The sequence below is a fragment of the Myodes glareolus genome, chromosome 7, assembly GCF_982192425.1.
Source record: "Myodes glareolus chromosome 7, mMyoGla1.1, whole genome shotgun sequence".
Taxonomy (NCBI): Eukaryota; Metazoa; Chordata; class Mammalia; order Rodentia; family Cricetidae; genus Myodes; species Myodes glareolus.
The window spans coordinates 71,552,410-71,567,919 of NC_142032.1; the positions used below are offsets into that span (position 1 = coordinate 71,552,410).

Here is a 15,510-nt window from a genome sequence, read left to right on the forward strand (position 1 = left end):
GCATGTCCTCTCTACACTACATATGGCCTCGACCCCAGGGTTGCAGAATACTGGCTGAAGTGGGGGGAATTCTTCCTCCTTTTCACCTCTCAGACAAGGGCTTATGTCTGGGAACCTAACCCTCCAGCACATCTTGGCAGAGGCACTATCTCCAGAGATGGGTACTGGATAGCAGTGAGGGTGTTCTGGGTAGACCCTGGTTCCTAGGACATGTGCAACACAGTGCGGGCAAAGGTCACTGGTCACAGAGGGGCCCCATCATAGATGTAGAAAGAACTACAGGATGGGAGGGCCAGAAGGGCCCGTGTGATGAGGTCTAAACGTGCGGGACACAGGTAGACAGCAGCTGTGAGGGTAGGCAGATATGCCCTCTGAAACCCCCAAGCAAGGCGAGGGAGTGGGGAAAATGTGGGACTGAGAGGCTTGGGCTAGAGTAGGCAGGGCAGCCAGAGCCCCAGACTTGTGTCCAGACATTTTCTTGAGCTGCAATACACATACTTTTTGCTTCTGGTTTCAAAAGACATGAAAACACCTTCCTGAGCTCCTCAACTACAGCAAGCCAGCCCACACAGCCCCAGGCAGTGGCAGCAAAATCCACAGGAACCACCAAGGCAAAGGAAAAGCATGGCTGTCCTGGGCTGGAGTGCCAGGCTGTGGACATGGCCAGGGTGCACAGGGCCTGGGAAAGAGTCGCTCCGGAGCTACCCTCTGCAGCAGCTGCCCTCAGAACACAGGGGGAGCAGCCTGAGAGAGGCGCAGAAGTGAGGGGTTCAGCTGCAGCGAGTGCCCTGGCTGCCATGGTGTAATGTCCTCCTAGTTGATACCTGAACCTGGAGGGGCAAGCGAGGGATGGCATCCTGCCCAAGCTATGACCAGGCACTGGCGAGCTTTGGAACAGTGCAGGTCTGCTGCCAACCCTGAGGTGGAGGAGGCACCGAGGGTACCTACGGCCTTGCGCCAGCTCTCTCCACTACCTCCCAACTGCACATCTGGCTTCAGGCTGGGCAAGCCTGCCACCCGCTCTCCGGGTCTTGATTTGTGACGCCCCTGAGCCTCCATCCCAGAGGCTGCTTCTGGTCATGTGGGCAGTGGTCTGATGTCCAGCGTCTCCCCCGAGGACCTCAGCGCATGTGTCCTGAACTGTTCTTGGCAGCTGGAAAGGAGCGGGAAAACGGGGAGAGTGGGAACTTTACTATCACTTGAACTCTGGGGTCCACTAGGTTGAGCTGTTCCTGAATTTGAATTATTTAAACCCAGAGGCAACTGAGTTTAAATAATTTACTCAATTTACTTTCTATGGTTGTTCCAAGAAGCTGCACTGGGACTGGTCTCCTGGCACCCCGTGAGTCTCACATTCTTTTAAAGAGATGGCTATTGCTTTTATTAGGACGTCAGGGAGGCTGAGCCACCTGGCGGTCTCCAGCAGAGCCAGGACGACATTCCAGGGGCCAGACTTAAAGCCCTGGCTTGCCCACCTCCTGTCCACAGCCCCTGGGCTCGTGGGGGGGGGGGCTTCTTCAGTCAGGCTGCCTGAGCTGAGACACAGCGGCACACCAGCTGGGACGCCTACCCGCCCCGGCACTTCGGTGTGCTTCCTTCCATCTGGCTGCAGCAGCCCTGTCTGAGTTCGCCTCGAAGTTTATTTTAAACTATTTCACGTGGAAACACTAAGCTTCCTCTTGACTGGTGGGGTCCAAGAAGGTTAACTCCTTCCTCCCCAGGCTGCCTAACGCCTGCCAAAACTGCCTGCCACACACAGAAAAACAACAACCGAGGCCTGCCTTACACACACCACTGGGGATCCTGTTGCCCATCTACACCCCATGGGAGCCGGGTCTCCTCTTGGAGCATTCCAGAATAAGCCTGTTCCACTGTGAAGTGGGGAGGCTGACAGAGAGGCCTACAAAGGCCCAGACTCCCTAACCTCAGCCTCCCTCTTTAAAAGGTCAGGTTACAGCTCTCAACCTCACTCTGTTTTTAAGGCAGGATAACCACCTTCCCTGGTCCAGAAGTGTCAAGGAATAAGGAAGAGTCAAAAGAGCTGCTTCCGATACACGATAGGGAGAGACATTCTAAGTTTCACCATGGTCCCCAGGTTCTGAGAGATCACAGCAGAACGGAGGTCAGCATTAACAGCCTGGGAAACCCTGAACTGGCCCCTCTTGGACCTGCAATGTGAACCTCTTGGGCTGCAGTGTAGTGGGACACAAAGTTCAAGCACCATTGCCAGCAGCAAGCACCCTCTCTCGGGAAGCATCAGGCACTGTGAGGGTGGGGACCTGCTGGAGCCCCACAGCACCCTGCGAGCTGATAATACCCCAGCCTCCCAGCCTCCCAGCCTCCCAACTGGCACTTCTGATGGATGAGCACTGCCCCTTCCTGCTATAGCTATCAGTATAATTTAGACACAAGAAAGTAAAAAACAAAACCAAACAAACAAAAAACCAAACAACCAAACAAAATTCTGCCGAGACCATGTGTAGAAGGAAATCCACACATCATTTCTAAAACTGGGAGCCCCTGGCCATGGATTCCCCTACCTACCCACCCCTCCTCAGGCCTGGAGGGTGTCCAGGAGTTTCCTCTGCAGCAGAGGGCTCCAAGCTCCCAGGTGCCCCTGCCCTGCCAACCCCATCACTGGAGGGTTCTCCATCACTAGTGCCCAGCGAACCTGAGGCTCTCATCTTCAGAGCTCACACCATCGCACGCAATCAGCGCCCACCAATGCCCCTTCTCCTGGACACGGCATCCTCATAGCTAAGCCTTCCCTGGAGACACACATGCTGACACAGCCTTGCTGAACCTTACCAGCAGGCAACCCCAGGCTGGCTCCAAACTCCATACGGAGCAGAGGACTGTCTTTCCTGCCTACCTCCAGTGGTAGTCACCACCATCAGGGTCTCAATGCTAACGTCATCGGTAACGGGCATCACTGGTCGCCTGGAAGGATGGCAGTCTGGGGGCACTGACCCTCATCTGCTGGCCCCACAGTGTGAACTGACTGTTGTCACAAGGAAAAAGCACACGGAACTGCTGCCTGCGGGCTTCGGAATCACTGCTTCTGACAGAGCCGAGGCTGGGCCAGAGCGGGGCATGGAATGAAGGAGCCTGCAGGCCACCATGGGACTCCACAGCTCCCTCCAGAGTTCTGAGAGTCTCTAGAGAGACCTGAACAGAATCCGTGTGAAACAGCATACAAAGATATCGATTTGGAAAACTCCAAAATGGTGCAGAAATAAGAAGATTGGGGGAATTCTGTTATTTTTGTGTCTGTGCGCACTTACGCATGTTCATCTGTGAGAGCGTGGGTGTGTCTATCACAGTCCGTGTGGGGGTCAGAGGACAATCGCAGGGGTCAAGACAGGGTCTCTGGTTGTCTGCTGATACAGACACCAGACTAGCTGGCCTGTAAACTTCCTGTGATTCTTTCTCCTGTGTCTGCCCATGTCACCGTGGGAGCACCGGGATTAGACGCTCCCTGACATGTCTGGTCTTCTGTGGGTTCTGAGGATCTGAACTCGGGTCCTCATGTTTGCAAGGCAGATGCTTTACTCACTGGGCCATCTCCCCAGCTCCTAGAGCAAAGCATGTTTAGGGTACAGATGGAAAAGCTAATGTTAAAAGCCACCCTGCCCCTCTAGTCACCACCCAGAGCAAGTGGAGCCCCCTGCTGGTTGAAGGACACTGAGCTTCCATCGCTAAGGAAGCCAGGCAGGGATCCTTACAGGATCCAGACACGCTTAGGAGGTAGGTGAGGACACATGGGAACAGGGGTGGAGGTGCACAGCATGGACAAAGGGCTCAAGGAACAAATGAAGAGGGGGCAGGAGGGGACTTGGTGGACAAGGACTCTCCTGACAGAGACCTGGCTTCTCTTCTCTGACAATGGTGGGGACCCCAAGCCCAAAGCACCATTCTAAGGATTTTCCTCCTGTGAAGGTGTCAGCCAGAGAACGAAAAAAAAGCTTCCATGGGTCACAGAACCTGCTTTGGATCTTGAGACCCCAGCTTGTCCTGAGTCCAGCAAGCTAGCTTGACATCAAATATGACAAAGACACACAGCAGCAGGGGAGCAAAAGCGGGTGAGCATGCATGGGAGTGAGCTGGGAGTACAGGGGCATGGATGTGACTATGTGAGCGTGTGCGGGGGAGCTGCCCGTGAGAGCCTGTGAGTGTGCACTGGGGTTCTGTGTGTTCAAGTCCTGAACTTGGGAGGGTTGGCTTTTCCAGAACCTGGTGACAAAGCGCCCTCTTGTGACCAGAACACAAGGTAGCACAAGAAAGAGGAAAAGGAAAGTTGAGTGTATAGCGGAGACCCTGGAGAAGAGGGGTAGAAAGAAAAGGTCGGTTAGGGGAGTTGGGGACCGGATTTGAGAAAGTCAGTGCAGTTTGGATGCTGCTCCCCTACCACCTGGTGCCGTCCTGTCTTGGATGCTGCCCCCCACCTGGTGCTGTCATGTCTTCCCCGAACTTTACCCTCCCCAGTACCTGAGGCCAAGGCCAAGGCCAATGGGCTTCAACTACCTGCATGGATGTAGTAGGAAGCTTGAGCCTTTCAGTTGGCAGGAGGAACCTGGGCCTAGGACGTGATAAAATGAGGTCCTCGCTCCACCCTGCACCAGGGACAAGGAATACTGTGAGGCCAGTTTATGTGACAGCCCCTCATTCTTCCCAGTCTCAGATGCCACAGTAACCCTGTCTGAGGGACAGCGTGCTTGTCTAGATGGTTTCTGCTTGGCGGGGAGGGGACTCGGGACAAGTTAAAGTGTGGGGATAGATTGCACCCACTTCCTGGGCCAGCCAGGCCGTGTTGGGGCAGGCAGAGTCCCGTTTCCAGTGACTTCCACTTAGGCAGGCGTTGCCCTGGTTGGGCACGGGCCAGCAGGTATTAGTTCTGGTGGGATGGCTTTTTGTTTGGAGAAGCCCCCAAATTCACAAACCTTGGACAAGCCGAGCGCATCCTGAAAGATCATTTGTTCTTACAACAGTGTCACGGCACGGGAGACCCCTAAGGGTACGGGGCACAGTCAAAGTCACTTATGACACTTAGCCCCTCCCCTTTCCACCCAGCACGGTCACCACCTACGCTCTGTGTACCTGACCACCAGCCACTGCTTTCGCAATGACGATCCCGGACCTAAAGGCGATGGTCACAGAGTAGGTGGCAGGACAGCCCAGCACCAACATCCCTGCTCTCTTTGGGCCTCAGTGTCTGCATCCGCAGGTGAGAGGTGACACAGTGCTATCGGGGGAGACTCTGCCCCATTTCCTCTTTCATCAGCAGGAAATAGGAGCAGCCTCCAGCACTGTCCTAGGGACCAGAGTATGAGAAAGTCTGGTGCAGAGGCTAGACCAGGGTCAGCCTCATGTGGATGCCTTGGGCCTTTTACTCAGGCTTCGTACACTCGGTCCTCTGGCCTTCCTGATGAGACAATCACCAGCCTCTGGGACTGACCCTAGGTAAGGGACCTCACCCCACCCCAGGCAGCTGAGTCTATTCTGAGATGGCTCCGATATACCTTCCTGGGTGCAGGTCCCTCGAGGACTCTGTGAGGGCCTTCCAGCACCCATGTGAACACAGCAGGAACTAAAGGCTACAGAGAACTCCCATTTGCCTCTTAAGAAAGCACAGGCTAGGGGGCTGGAGAGATGGCTCAGAGGTTAAAAGCATTGACTGCTCTTCTAGAGGTCCTGAGTTCAATTCCCAGAAACCATATGGTGCTCACAGCCATCTGTAATGAGATCTGGTGCCCTCTTCTGGCCAGCAAGCATACAGACAGACAGAAATTTAAAAAAAAAAAAAAAAAAGGAAAAAAAGAAAGCACAGCCTGGAAACCAGACCTGCATGCATCATCCACAGGCACAATGATCATGCAGGCACAATGTAGGGATGAGGTCAAATGACCTGCTTCAGCTCCCAATGCCAGGCCTTTCTGTAAACCCCACTCTTGGATAGAGCTGATCCTGGGACCTGATATGTATGGAAGGGACCTGAGCTGGTCTGAATTCAGAGGCCATCCGCTGGCACACACTGAGAGCATACATTGCAGGGACAGTGTGCCAGATGCCAGAGACACGGCTGGATTCACAGTAGCCACCATAGCTATTCACAATAGCCATTCCATTCCTTAGGACCCCTTTGGCCACCAGTGCACAGTCAGGTCATCTGAGCATGCATCTGTGACTTAAATATCATCTGGAGAAAGGCACAGTACAGGAACAAACATAGGATCAGACTAAGATTTGCTAGGAGTCCACTGATAGTAAGTATAACATACAAAATGTTAGGGTTAGAGATAGGGTTAGGATTAAGGTTAATTTCCTAGTGGCCATTGTAGTAGTTTGAATGTAATTGGCTCCCATAAGCTCATAGGGAATGGCACTATTAGATGTGGCCTTAATGGAGGAAGTGTGTCACTATGGGGTAGGCTTTGAGGTCTCCTATGCTCAAGCTACACCCAGTGTCCTAGTTCACTTCCTGTGGCCTGTGGATCAAGATGCAGAACTCTCAGTTCCTCCAGCACCATGCCTGTCTGCATGTTGCTGTGTTTCCCACCATGAAGATAAAGAACTAACCCTCTGAAACTGTAAGCCAGCACCAATTAAATGTTTCCCTTTATAAAAGTCGCTGTGCTCATGGTGTCTCTTCACAGCTATAGAAACCCTTACTAAGACAGCCACTAACAGTAGAGTAATAAAGTGCCAACATTTCAAACTGTTTTCTCCATCGAAGATCAGTGCCGGGCTTGCCATCTCTAATTGGTCTCTGAAAACAGTGTTTCTTGCATGTTCCCATGGGGACAAGTCACTTTTCAAGCCCCTTGAGACTCTCCTATCTGGCAGTGTTTCTAGAACTATAACCTATAGGCCCCTCATCTTTTCAACACGCCCCTCATCTTTTCAACACTCATGTACAATGGCACAAACTGAGCCTCACTGTGGGTGACGAGTTGGGAGATATTAGTTGAAGAGGTGTTACATTTGTTTATGCTGTGGAACATTTGTTTTAATGATGCAAAGATGTGTTGCATTCTTTACGTTGCATCTTTTAATGCTGTGAAACTGTATTATTTTGTCTAAGCCACCCAGCTACACAGCAAGCCACAGAGGAAGAAGTAAAGAAAGGTGCGTAGGAAAAAGACAAAAGCCCAGATGCAAAAGGTAGATGGGGTTACTTAAGTTAAGGAAAGCTAGCTAGAAACAAGCCAAACTAAGGCCAGGCATTCATAATTAATACTAAGTCTCTGTGTATATTTATTTGGGAGCTGGGTGGTGAGTCTCCAAAAAGTAAAGAGTAAAAAACAAACAAACAAAACCAACACCCAACTACAGTGACGCAGTTGCTCCCTTGTAAGAACTAAGATTCCTATTTTGCCATCCTCCAGACCAGCAAAGGAGGATCTGCCTCTGTACAAACAGTCCTGTCCTGTGGAACTAGGGCAAGGGGTCAGTTCCTGGAAAACTACTGGTAGTTACCCATAGCTGCATGGCTACCACCCCTGGCCACCAGAGGACCTGGCATGTGCCAGGCGCCAAATGAAACCTTACAGTTACGGAAAGATGCCATGAAACAGTCAGGAAAAAGGTGCCTTGCACATTACAATCCCATTTTTACAATAAACGAAAACCAAAACCAGCTGTGTGCTTGTGTGTACTGAAAAGACAGTCTCTCTCTGGATGGAATTCTCTCTCCAAGTGCAAGCTCCACCAGGTGGATATCACTTCCCTTTGGGTGGTTTTGGATTTTATGGAGCTGGGAATTGATTGGCTCTGGGGCCTCAAACATGTTTGGGTAAGCACTCCACTGTGGGGTAACACTCTTGTACACTGTAAAGATTTATCACTTATATTAGTTTAATAAAATGCTGATGGGTCAGTAGCCAGGCAGGAAGTGTAGGTGGGGCTACCAGACTAAGAATTCTGGGAAGAGGAAAGGTAGAGACGCAGTCACCAGTCAGAGGCAGAGGAAGCAAGATGAGAACGCCTCACTGAGAAAAGGTACCAAGCCACATGGCTAAACATAGATAAGAATTATGCATTAAGTTTTAAGAGCTAGTTAATAATAAGCTTGAGCTAATAGGCCAAACATTTTATAATTAATATAAGCCTCTGTGTGTTTCTTTAAGACTGACAGCTGTGGGACCAGGCAGGACAGAAACTTCCATCTATACTCTACCACTGAGTCATCACCCCTCACCCTCCCACCCCCGCACACCTTACTGACACTTCCCTCTGAACAGCACACAGATAACTGGACCCAGCAAAGGGCCCACACCTGGGAGACTGGAGCGGGTGTACCTCCCAGTCCTACTTGTGTGTGGACCTCCCTTCTCTGTGTGTGGTCTTCCTCAGCCAAGAGCAAAGCCACGGTGCACTCTGAGTACATGGGACACATGGGTTTCGACTGGCCACATAGGCCCCAACTAAGGACACATTTTCCTCAACTAAGATGTTTTCCTTAATGAACTAGAGCAGCCCTACCTCTGGGCTTTCAAATACAAATGCGCTACTCACGTGTTTGGCCACTAAGTTGCAACACACACTGAACATGTGCTGGTTGGGCTCACGCTGCTAGGCAGGACACCACCATAAACAGAGCGCAGCCATGGGAGGGTGCTGAGTCCCACTGCCAAGCGAGGAGCCTCTGGCAGGAGGAAGCAGAATCACGGAAAGGAGGAATCACAGATCTTAAAGTCTGCTATGACCTGAATGTGTCCCCTCAAATACTGGTGTTGGAAACTTCATTCCTGGTACAACAATGTGGGCAGTGGGCCTTTGGGAGGTGTGGTCATGGGGACTAACACCCCTTAAAAAGGGCTTGAGGGAGTGGGTTCTCTGTTTCCTATTGCGTATGTTAGGATTCAGTATCCCTCCCCGTCTGGGGATGCAGGAAGACACATCCGGAGTCATCTTGGAATCGAACACTGACCTACTGGCACCACGATCTTGGACTCCCAGCCTCCAGAACTGTGAGGGACTCTATTTCCTGTCTTCAGCAATGTGGTACTGTGTTTTACATCAGTGTGAATGGACCAGGAAGGAGAAGGCTAGTCACTTGGGAAGAATGCTTTTGTAGCTTCTAAGCAGGGTTCTCTCAGACCAGACATAAACAATGGAGCCATGAGACCCTCCTCAGAGATGTTGGGGAAGAAAGGAAGTCTGTATTTCAGGTATGCTGGGGCTTCAAAGACACTTCCACCCTGGGAGAGTTGGGAAGTGGCTTCCTGACCCGGGACCCCAGGAGTGTCAAGACTCCCTCCCTCACTACCAGCTCACAGATGGTCTTAGCTCATGCCTCCCTCAGGGTTCTCACCCAGGACATCCGTGAGACATTCGGTGAGACAGTCAGGCCATCGATGGGTTCTAGCCCTGCCTAAAACAATCATTTGGAAGTTTGTGACTGACCTACTGTCCTTCAAATCCAGACAACCATGTTTTCCACCAAGTCTCTTTGTTTGAATGGCTTGGCCACAATGGAATCCACTGAAAATAGGCAAGACAGGGGCTGGTGATATGGCTTGATTGGTAGAATGCTTGCTTAGAATGCATGGAGCCCTGGGTTCGATCCCCCAGTACAGCATAAATTAGGAATGGAGATACACTCCTATAATCCCAATACCCGGGAGGCAGGGAGGGGGACTCAGAAGTTCCAGATCAATTTTGGCCACATAGCAAGTTCAAGACCAGCCTGGGCTATATGCAAGCTGTCTCAAAATATAAAACAAGAGTTGGAGAGAGGGAAGGGGAGAGATTATGTAACTGTATCCTAATTACAATAAAAAATTATTAAGCAATAAATAAATAAGACACGGTCGATGCATAAGACACTCTCTCTCGATGGCTAAGCCAAGTCATAGCCCAGCTACCACAGGGCAGATCCAACTGCCCAATTCCTAGTAATTGTTCATGAAGTTCAGACCCAGAGTAACCCTGACAGCTGTCTGTGGTCTCTAGGTGTTGTGCCTCTCGCAGGCTGGGGAAGGCGGAACGAAAGGAGAAGGAAAGTGGCCGGACAGCATGAGACCAGGCATAACCTCAGTGGCTGCAAAGGTTTTGAGCACACTGCCCAAAGCAGCATGGACAACCCGCCCTGATTCCCTGACGGCAGCGCTATGACAGGCAGAGTTTCACGTGCTTGGCTTGTCTTCACTCCACACAGATCCACGTCTGCTTGAAGTTCAGGCTCTGCTCCGAGAGCTGCCTCACCACCATCACCACGCAATGAAAGACAGCGATTTCTACTACAGAGGTCAGCCGCACTGGTCCTTAGGGGCCAGTTACAGACAAGGCCATGAGTGTCCACATACTGTTTGTTTGTTTGTTTGGAAAGAAAAGCCCCAACTCAAGAAGGCTGGCATTCTGGGAAGGGCCAGAGAAGAGCAGGAAAATGAAGTGGCCCTGGGCACTGACCTGAATTTCCCGGTCCGCACCTGCAATGCTCTCATTCCACACTTCTGGGCCCCGCCGACGTCACCCACGATGTCATCACCGATCATGACGGCCTGTCAGTAGTGAAATATTCTCAGAAGTTATGTCAGGAAAGTTTTATTCCTGGGTTCTTCATATCTTTCTTTTTTTTTCTTTTCTTGACATAATAAACTGCTTGATTTGATGTTTAAAGCCACCACCATCCAAATTAAACAAGATAATATTGTCACTGTATTGATTTAAAGTCAACCCACCTTGAATATATCTCCCGCTGTTCCCTTGGGCCATGACCAGTTTATTTATTCAATGTGAAATCAATCAGCAGCCGTCAAAGTGATTTGGCGCCTCGAGGGGCACCTGCCTCTGTGCAGACTGAGCGGACTGCATTTCCCCTGATGCTAAATACTCGTCTGTGATCAGGTGATTGTGCTGGGAAAACTACATCAAAATCTGGCAAGTCTTTATAGTCCCCAGGTCAGAAGGTTTTACTTTCAAATGTCAAATGACAACGTGTAAAAACCAAAGTCTAAAACCCCCCCTACCCTCACCCCCCACACAAGAAATATTTGCCTACTGGAGAGGGTTTCAGAAGCAGTCTGTGGAACTGAGTGCTACCACCTGAAGCCACCCCCCAAACAGGCAAGCTCTCAGAACCAACAGTCCTCAAGGCACTAGACATCAAACAAGGAAGGGTGTGTCTTCTGAGGCCCAGCAAGCATGGGAGGTGGCTCAGTGACTAGCCCAGCCTCATGCCATCTGTGTTGGCACAGTATGTGTGTGGGGAGGATATCATGGGCTGAGCTGTATCCTGCAAAGTCAGCATGGCCTGAGCCCCAGTGTGAGTACTTAGAGATCACTTCTATGGAGGTGGTTTAGATTCCCTGGGGTCAAGGGTGGAGCCCTGACCCAGTGTGACTGCGGTTCTTAGTTCTCATTGGAGGAGGACAGCTGCCTCCGTATAAGCACAGCAAAGGCCATGGGAGGACATAGCAAAAAGGCAGTCACTGTGGTGTAGTCATGGTTTGAGGCTGTCCCCCAAAGTCCTGTGTGCTGGTGGCTTGGTCTCCAGCATGATGGTATCAGTGGAGGCACCTGTAACAGATGCAACTGGAAATCATTACAATAAGCAAGACAAGCCAGACTTAAAAAGGCAAATACAGTGTGTTTCCTCTCATAAGCAGAATCTGAAGTTGAAATTATACATGTGCGGGGGCGGGGGGGAGCACACATGTATACACATGTGTGATTATAGGTCCTAACATGAGGAAGGCCACCACGTGAAGGAGAGGACTAGATCGCGGGGTGACAGGAGGAGAAACAGCAAAGGAATACACGAGAAGGAAGCAGAGCAGGACTGCAGACCAAAGAGAGGGGCCAGTGCGAGGCACGGGGCGCCCGGAACCAGTGCGCACTCGAAATCCCTCCCTGGACTTCTCTGATCTCTCTTCCGCCTCCTTCCTGTGTTTCACAGACATGTTAAAAATACTGGTGACAACTGATCTCCACCAGTGTCCCCAATAATCATATGGTGCTTACTCTTAGGATATTACGGAAAGCCAAGACACTCTCGTCTTCCACTTATAAAGTTCCTTTTAAAACTCACTAAATTTTTTTAAAAGTCAGCTTAGAGAAATCCTGAACACATAATAGTGCCCAGCTACAGCAAAACATGGAACCGTTTTCTAGGAGACAGTGTTGGGTGGCACACCACTAAGAGCTCGAGTGGAGGTTTTTTGTTTTGTTTTCTAGCAGCTTTCATACAGCAGAGTGGAAACCATCCGGCCACCTGGGAAGACCCGGGGGTAGCATTCGCTGTAGTGGGACAGCATGGGGTACAGTGACGCAATGACCCGAGACTCTGAAGCATCAGGACTCTCCAACAACTTGTCCAGAGTGGCCTCGGGTGCAGATGGCCAGAGGTGGCTTGCTGACTCCCTCAAAAGGAGCCATTCTAAAACTGTTGATTCAGCCTTTGAAAACTCAAAGGTTCCAGTTCGGGTTCATCTACTGCTGCCAAAGGCGTTGGGACTTTTGTGGAACTGGACTTCCTAGAAATGAAATGCACATCCTAACTACAGCATGTCATGCTTGGCACCTTCTGTGTCTCTGGGGATAGTAAAACTGGGTACACAAGCTCAGTCAGTAGAGTTCTTGATTAGTATAGACAAGGCTGCGGGTTCAAGCTCTGGCACTGTATACACTAAGTGGTATGTGCCTATAATCCCAGGATTTAGGAGATAGAAGCAGAAAGATCAGAAGTTCAAGGTCATCCTCAGCTACATAGTGAGTTCAAGGCCAGCCTGGATACATGAAATACTGCCTCAAAACAAACTCTTACGTGTGTGCATGCACACATACAACAGACAGGGGGAACTGCCTTCTCAGGGCCCTCTTGGGCTGGCATTTTTGATGTGGTCCATGAAGATGGTTTCTGAAAAAAATCAATCCCTCGGAGGCAGTGTTATCATGCACGGAAGAGCGTCTGTGGGATGGGTGCTTGGAATGAAGACATGATGCCAGCACAGGGCAGAACCCCAGTAAGTGGAGAAGTGGGTGGCAGGGAGTTGGGGCTACACATGGGCAGCCAGCGGGATGTTCAGTGAAGCCTGTCTGGGCCAGCTTGAGGGCTCTGCATACCAAAACGCTCTCGAAACCCTGGGGAATTTCCAGATTTACCATCAGTGAAGGGCAATAATCACACCGAGAGGAGCAATTATTGCCAAATCATTTAGGATTTAAAAAATCATTGGCAAGAAGATGGAGGTCAAGAGGTGCGCTGTCGGGGGAAATAAAATTCCACCTGTCAGGCCTGGCTTTTACTCCTTTCTGATGGTGATGGTGATGTGCTAGAGGGGAGACAGACATTCAAAACTGAGTGACCGCATTCCAAGAGAGCCCAGGGATGCAGGGAGCTGCGGGTGCTGTCACCCTCCAAGGCAGTTCTGTGGTTTGGGTTTGTATAGCAGGCTCTGGGGCAGAGCACTTGCCCAGTGCATATGGAAGGCTGCACTCTGCTTTCCCAGCAGTACACAAAGCAGGGGTGGATCCTGGAATCTGGGAGACCGAGAAGGAGTATCAGTAGTTTAAGTTCATCACTGTCTATACAGTGAGGTAGAAGCCAGTCTGGGCTCAAAAAGGAGATCCTCTGTTCCTTCAACACTGCCTGCCTGCAGGTCTCTCCTCCAACATCCTGGGTGCTCAGAAGAACAGAGGTGACTTGTTTGGAGGACTGGCTTTCAGGGCCCGGGGGCTTCCCAGAAAAGTTTGTGTTTCGTGAGTTATCAGCTCTCCCTGGGCTCTGCTGGGCAGGATATGCCCCATCACGGGGAAGGACACAGTGAGGCAGGCAGGCACATACCCCGCATGAAGAGTTCATAAGACATATTTACACCTTCAGCCTCCAGGCACCTCAGAAACTTGGAGGTGACACTCACTAAGCCATCTCCACCATGGCCTAGTATATTTACAAGCACAAACACTAACATGGCAAAAGCCAAGGATTGCTGATTTTTTTTTTTAATGTGTGTTTGGGATGTGCTATTGTCCTGATTTCTGGACCCTAGAAAGGACCTGATTACCTCTAAGGGGGTTGCATTTCCAATCATCTAAGGTAAGCCTAACCCTCTGCTGGAAATTGGATTAGGGGTGTCACCGCTGGAGCTCAGGCTCAGAGCACCTCTGCAGAGCCATTACCAAGAGAACGGCAGTGATGACTTTATTGATTAGAGCAGTTCAGGACAGTCAAGGCATGCCACAGCCTGGCACCTGAGCAGCCTGCAGCCCTTCACAGGGCACTTTCATTACACACACACACACACACACACACACACACACAAATACAGAGTTAGGGATTATAATTTGTGTGTGCATGTAGTTATGTAAAACTCTGTCTTATAATGTCTACATATCCCAAGATTTAAATAATCACAGCAAGCCTTTCCACAAAACGGCAGGCTGGAGCCAGGAGAGACTGACAGTTGGGGAGATGCACAGGCACTGTGTTTAAACTCAGACTGCATTAGCCTGCCACACGCCAGGCACGAAGCACAGGTGTGCAGCACAGCACACGTATGGAGGTCAGAAGGCAGGTTCCGGGAGTCAGTTCTCTCCCACCCTGTGAGGCCTAGTCACCAGGTCTGGCTGTAGGTGACTTTACCCACTAAGCTATCATGCCGGCCTGAGCTCTAGAACATTTCCATCACCCACAGGAGACCAGGGACTTATGAACTGACATTCCTGCTGTGCCCACCTTAACCTCTGGTAACCACTAGTCCACTCTCTCTGCCTCTGCGGGCTTGCCTGCTCTAGCCCTCTCTACGGATTCCAGGCATGCTTTTGCACCAGGCTTCCTGTCCCTGGCAGACCCTGTTCTTGGCTCATTCTTCCTCTTTATGACTTAACACTTCACTGTACGAGTGGGGCGCATGTTGCTGACCCATTCATAGGGGGCTGGCAGACATCTGCGTTCTGTTCATCCACGAACATCTGTAAATGGTTTTAGGGGACTGCTTGTTTCTGTGGTGCTGGGACTCCAAACCAGGGCTTTGCTCTTGCTAGGCAGGTGCCTGGCCACTGAGCTATCCTCAGACCCTGCATGGTGGTGGTTGTTATTTGGATGCCAGTTCCTTTCATCTGTGTCTACACCTTGGAGCGCCATCGCCGGTATAGACAGCAGACTCATTTAATCCTGAAGAGCCACCGAAGTTTCCCTCCCAAAAGTGCTGTTCCTTCACAGTCCTGCCAGCAGGACACAGGGCTCCAGCTTTTCCATATCAACGCCTGCACTTTCCTGCTACTTCTCTCCACTAGCGGCCATATTAGATGGTTGGGTTTGTAGTCCTAAGGAGCCAAGAAACTCTCCATCTTTCTGTGTGCTCTTGGGTCATCGCCTGGGGTTCTACTGTTAAAATGCCCTGGTTTATATATACATATTATGTATACAATACTCTGTCTGTCTGTGTGTATGTCTGCAGGCCAGAAGAGGGCACCAGACCTCATCACAGATGGTTGTGAGCCACCATGGGGTTGCCGGAAATTGAACTCAGGACCTCTGGAAGAGCAGCCAGTGCTCTTAACCCCTGA

General features: G+C 50.8%; 1 protein-coding gene across 1 annotated transcript in view; it reads right to left on the reverse strand.

Moving 5' to 3' along the window:
* Lhpp (phospholysine phosphohistidine inorganic pyrophosphate phosphatase) overlaps positions 1-15,510 on the reverse strand; it is an 83,752-nt gene that overhangs the window by 40,976 nt on the left and 27,266 nt on the right. The window contains exon 6 of the mRNA XM_048455210.3: positions 10,411-10,502. Within this exon, the coding sequence (XP_048311167.2) occupies positions 10,411-10,502 (92 nt within the window). The remainder of the gene's footprint in view (positions 1-10,410; positions 10,503-15,510) is intronic.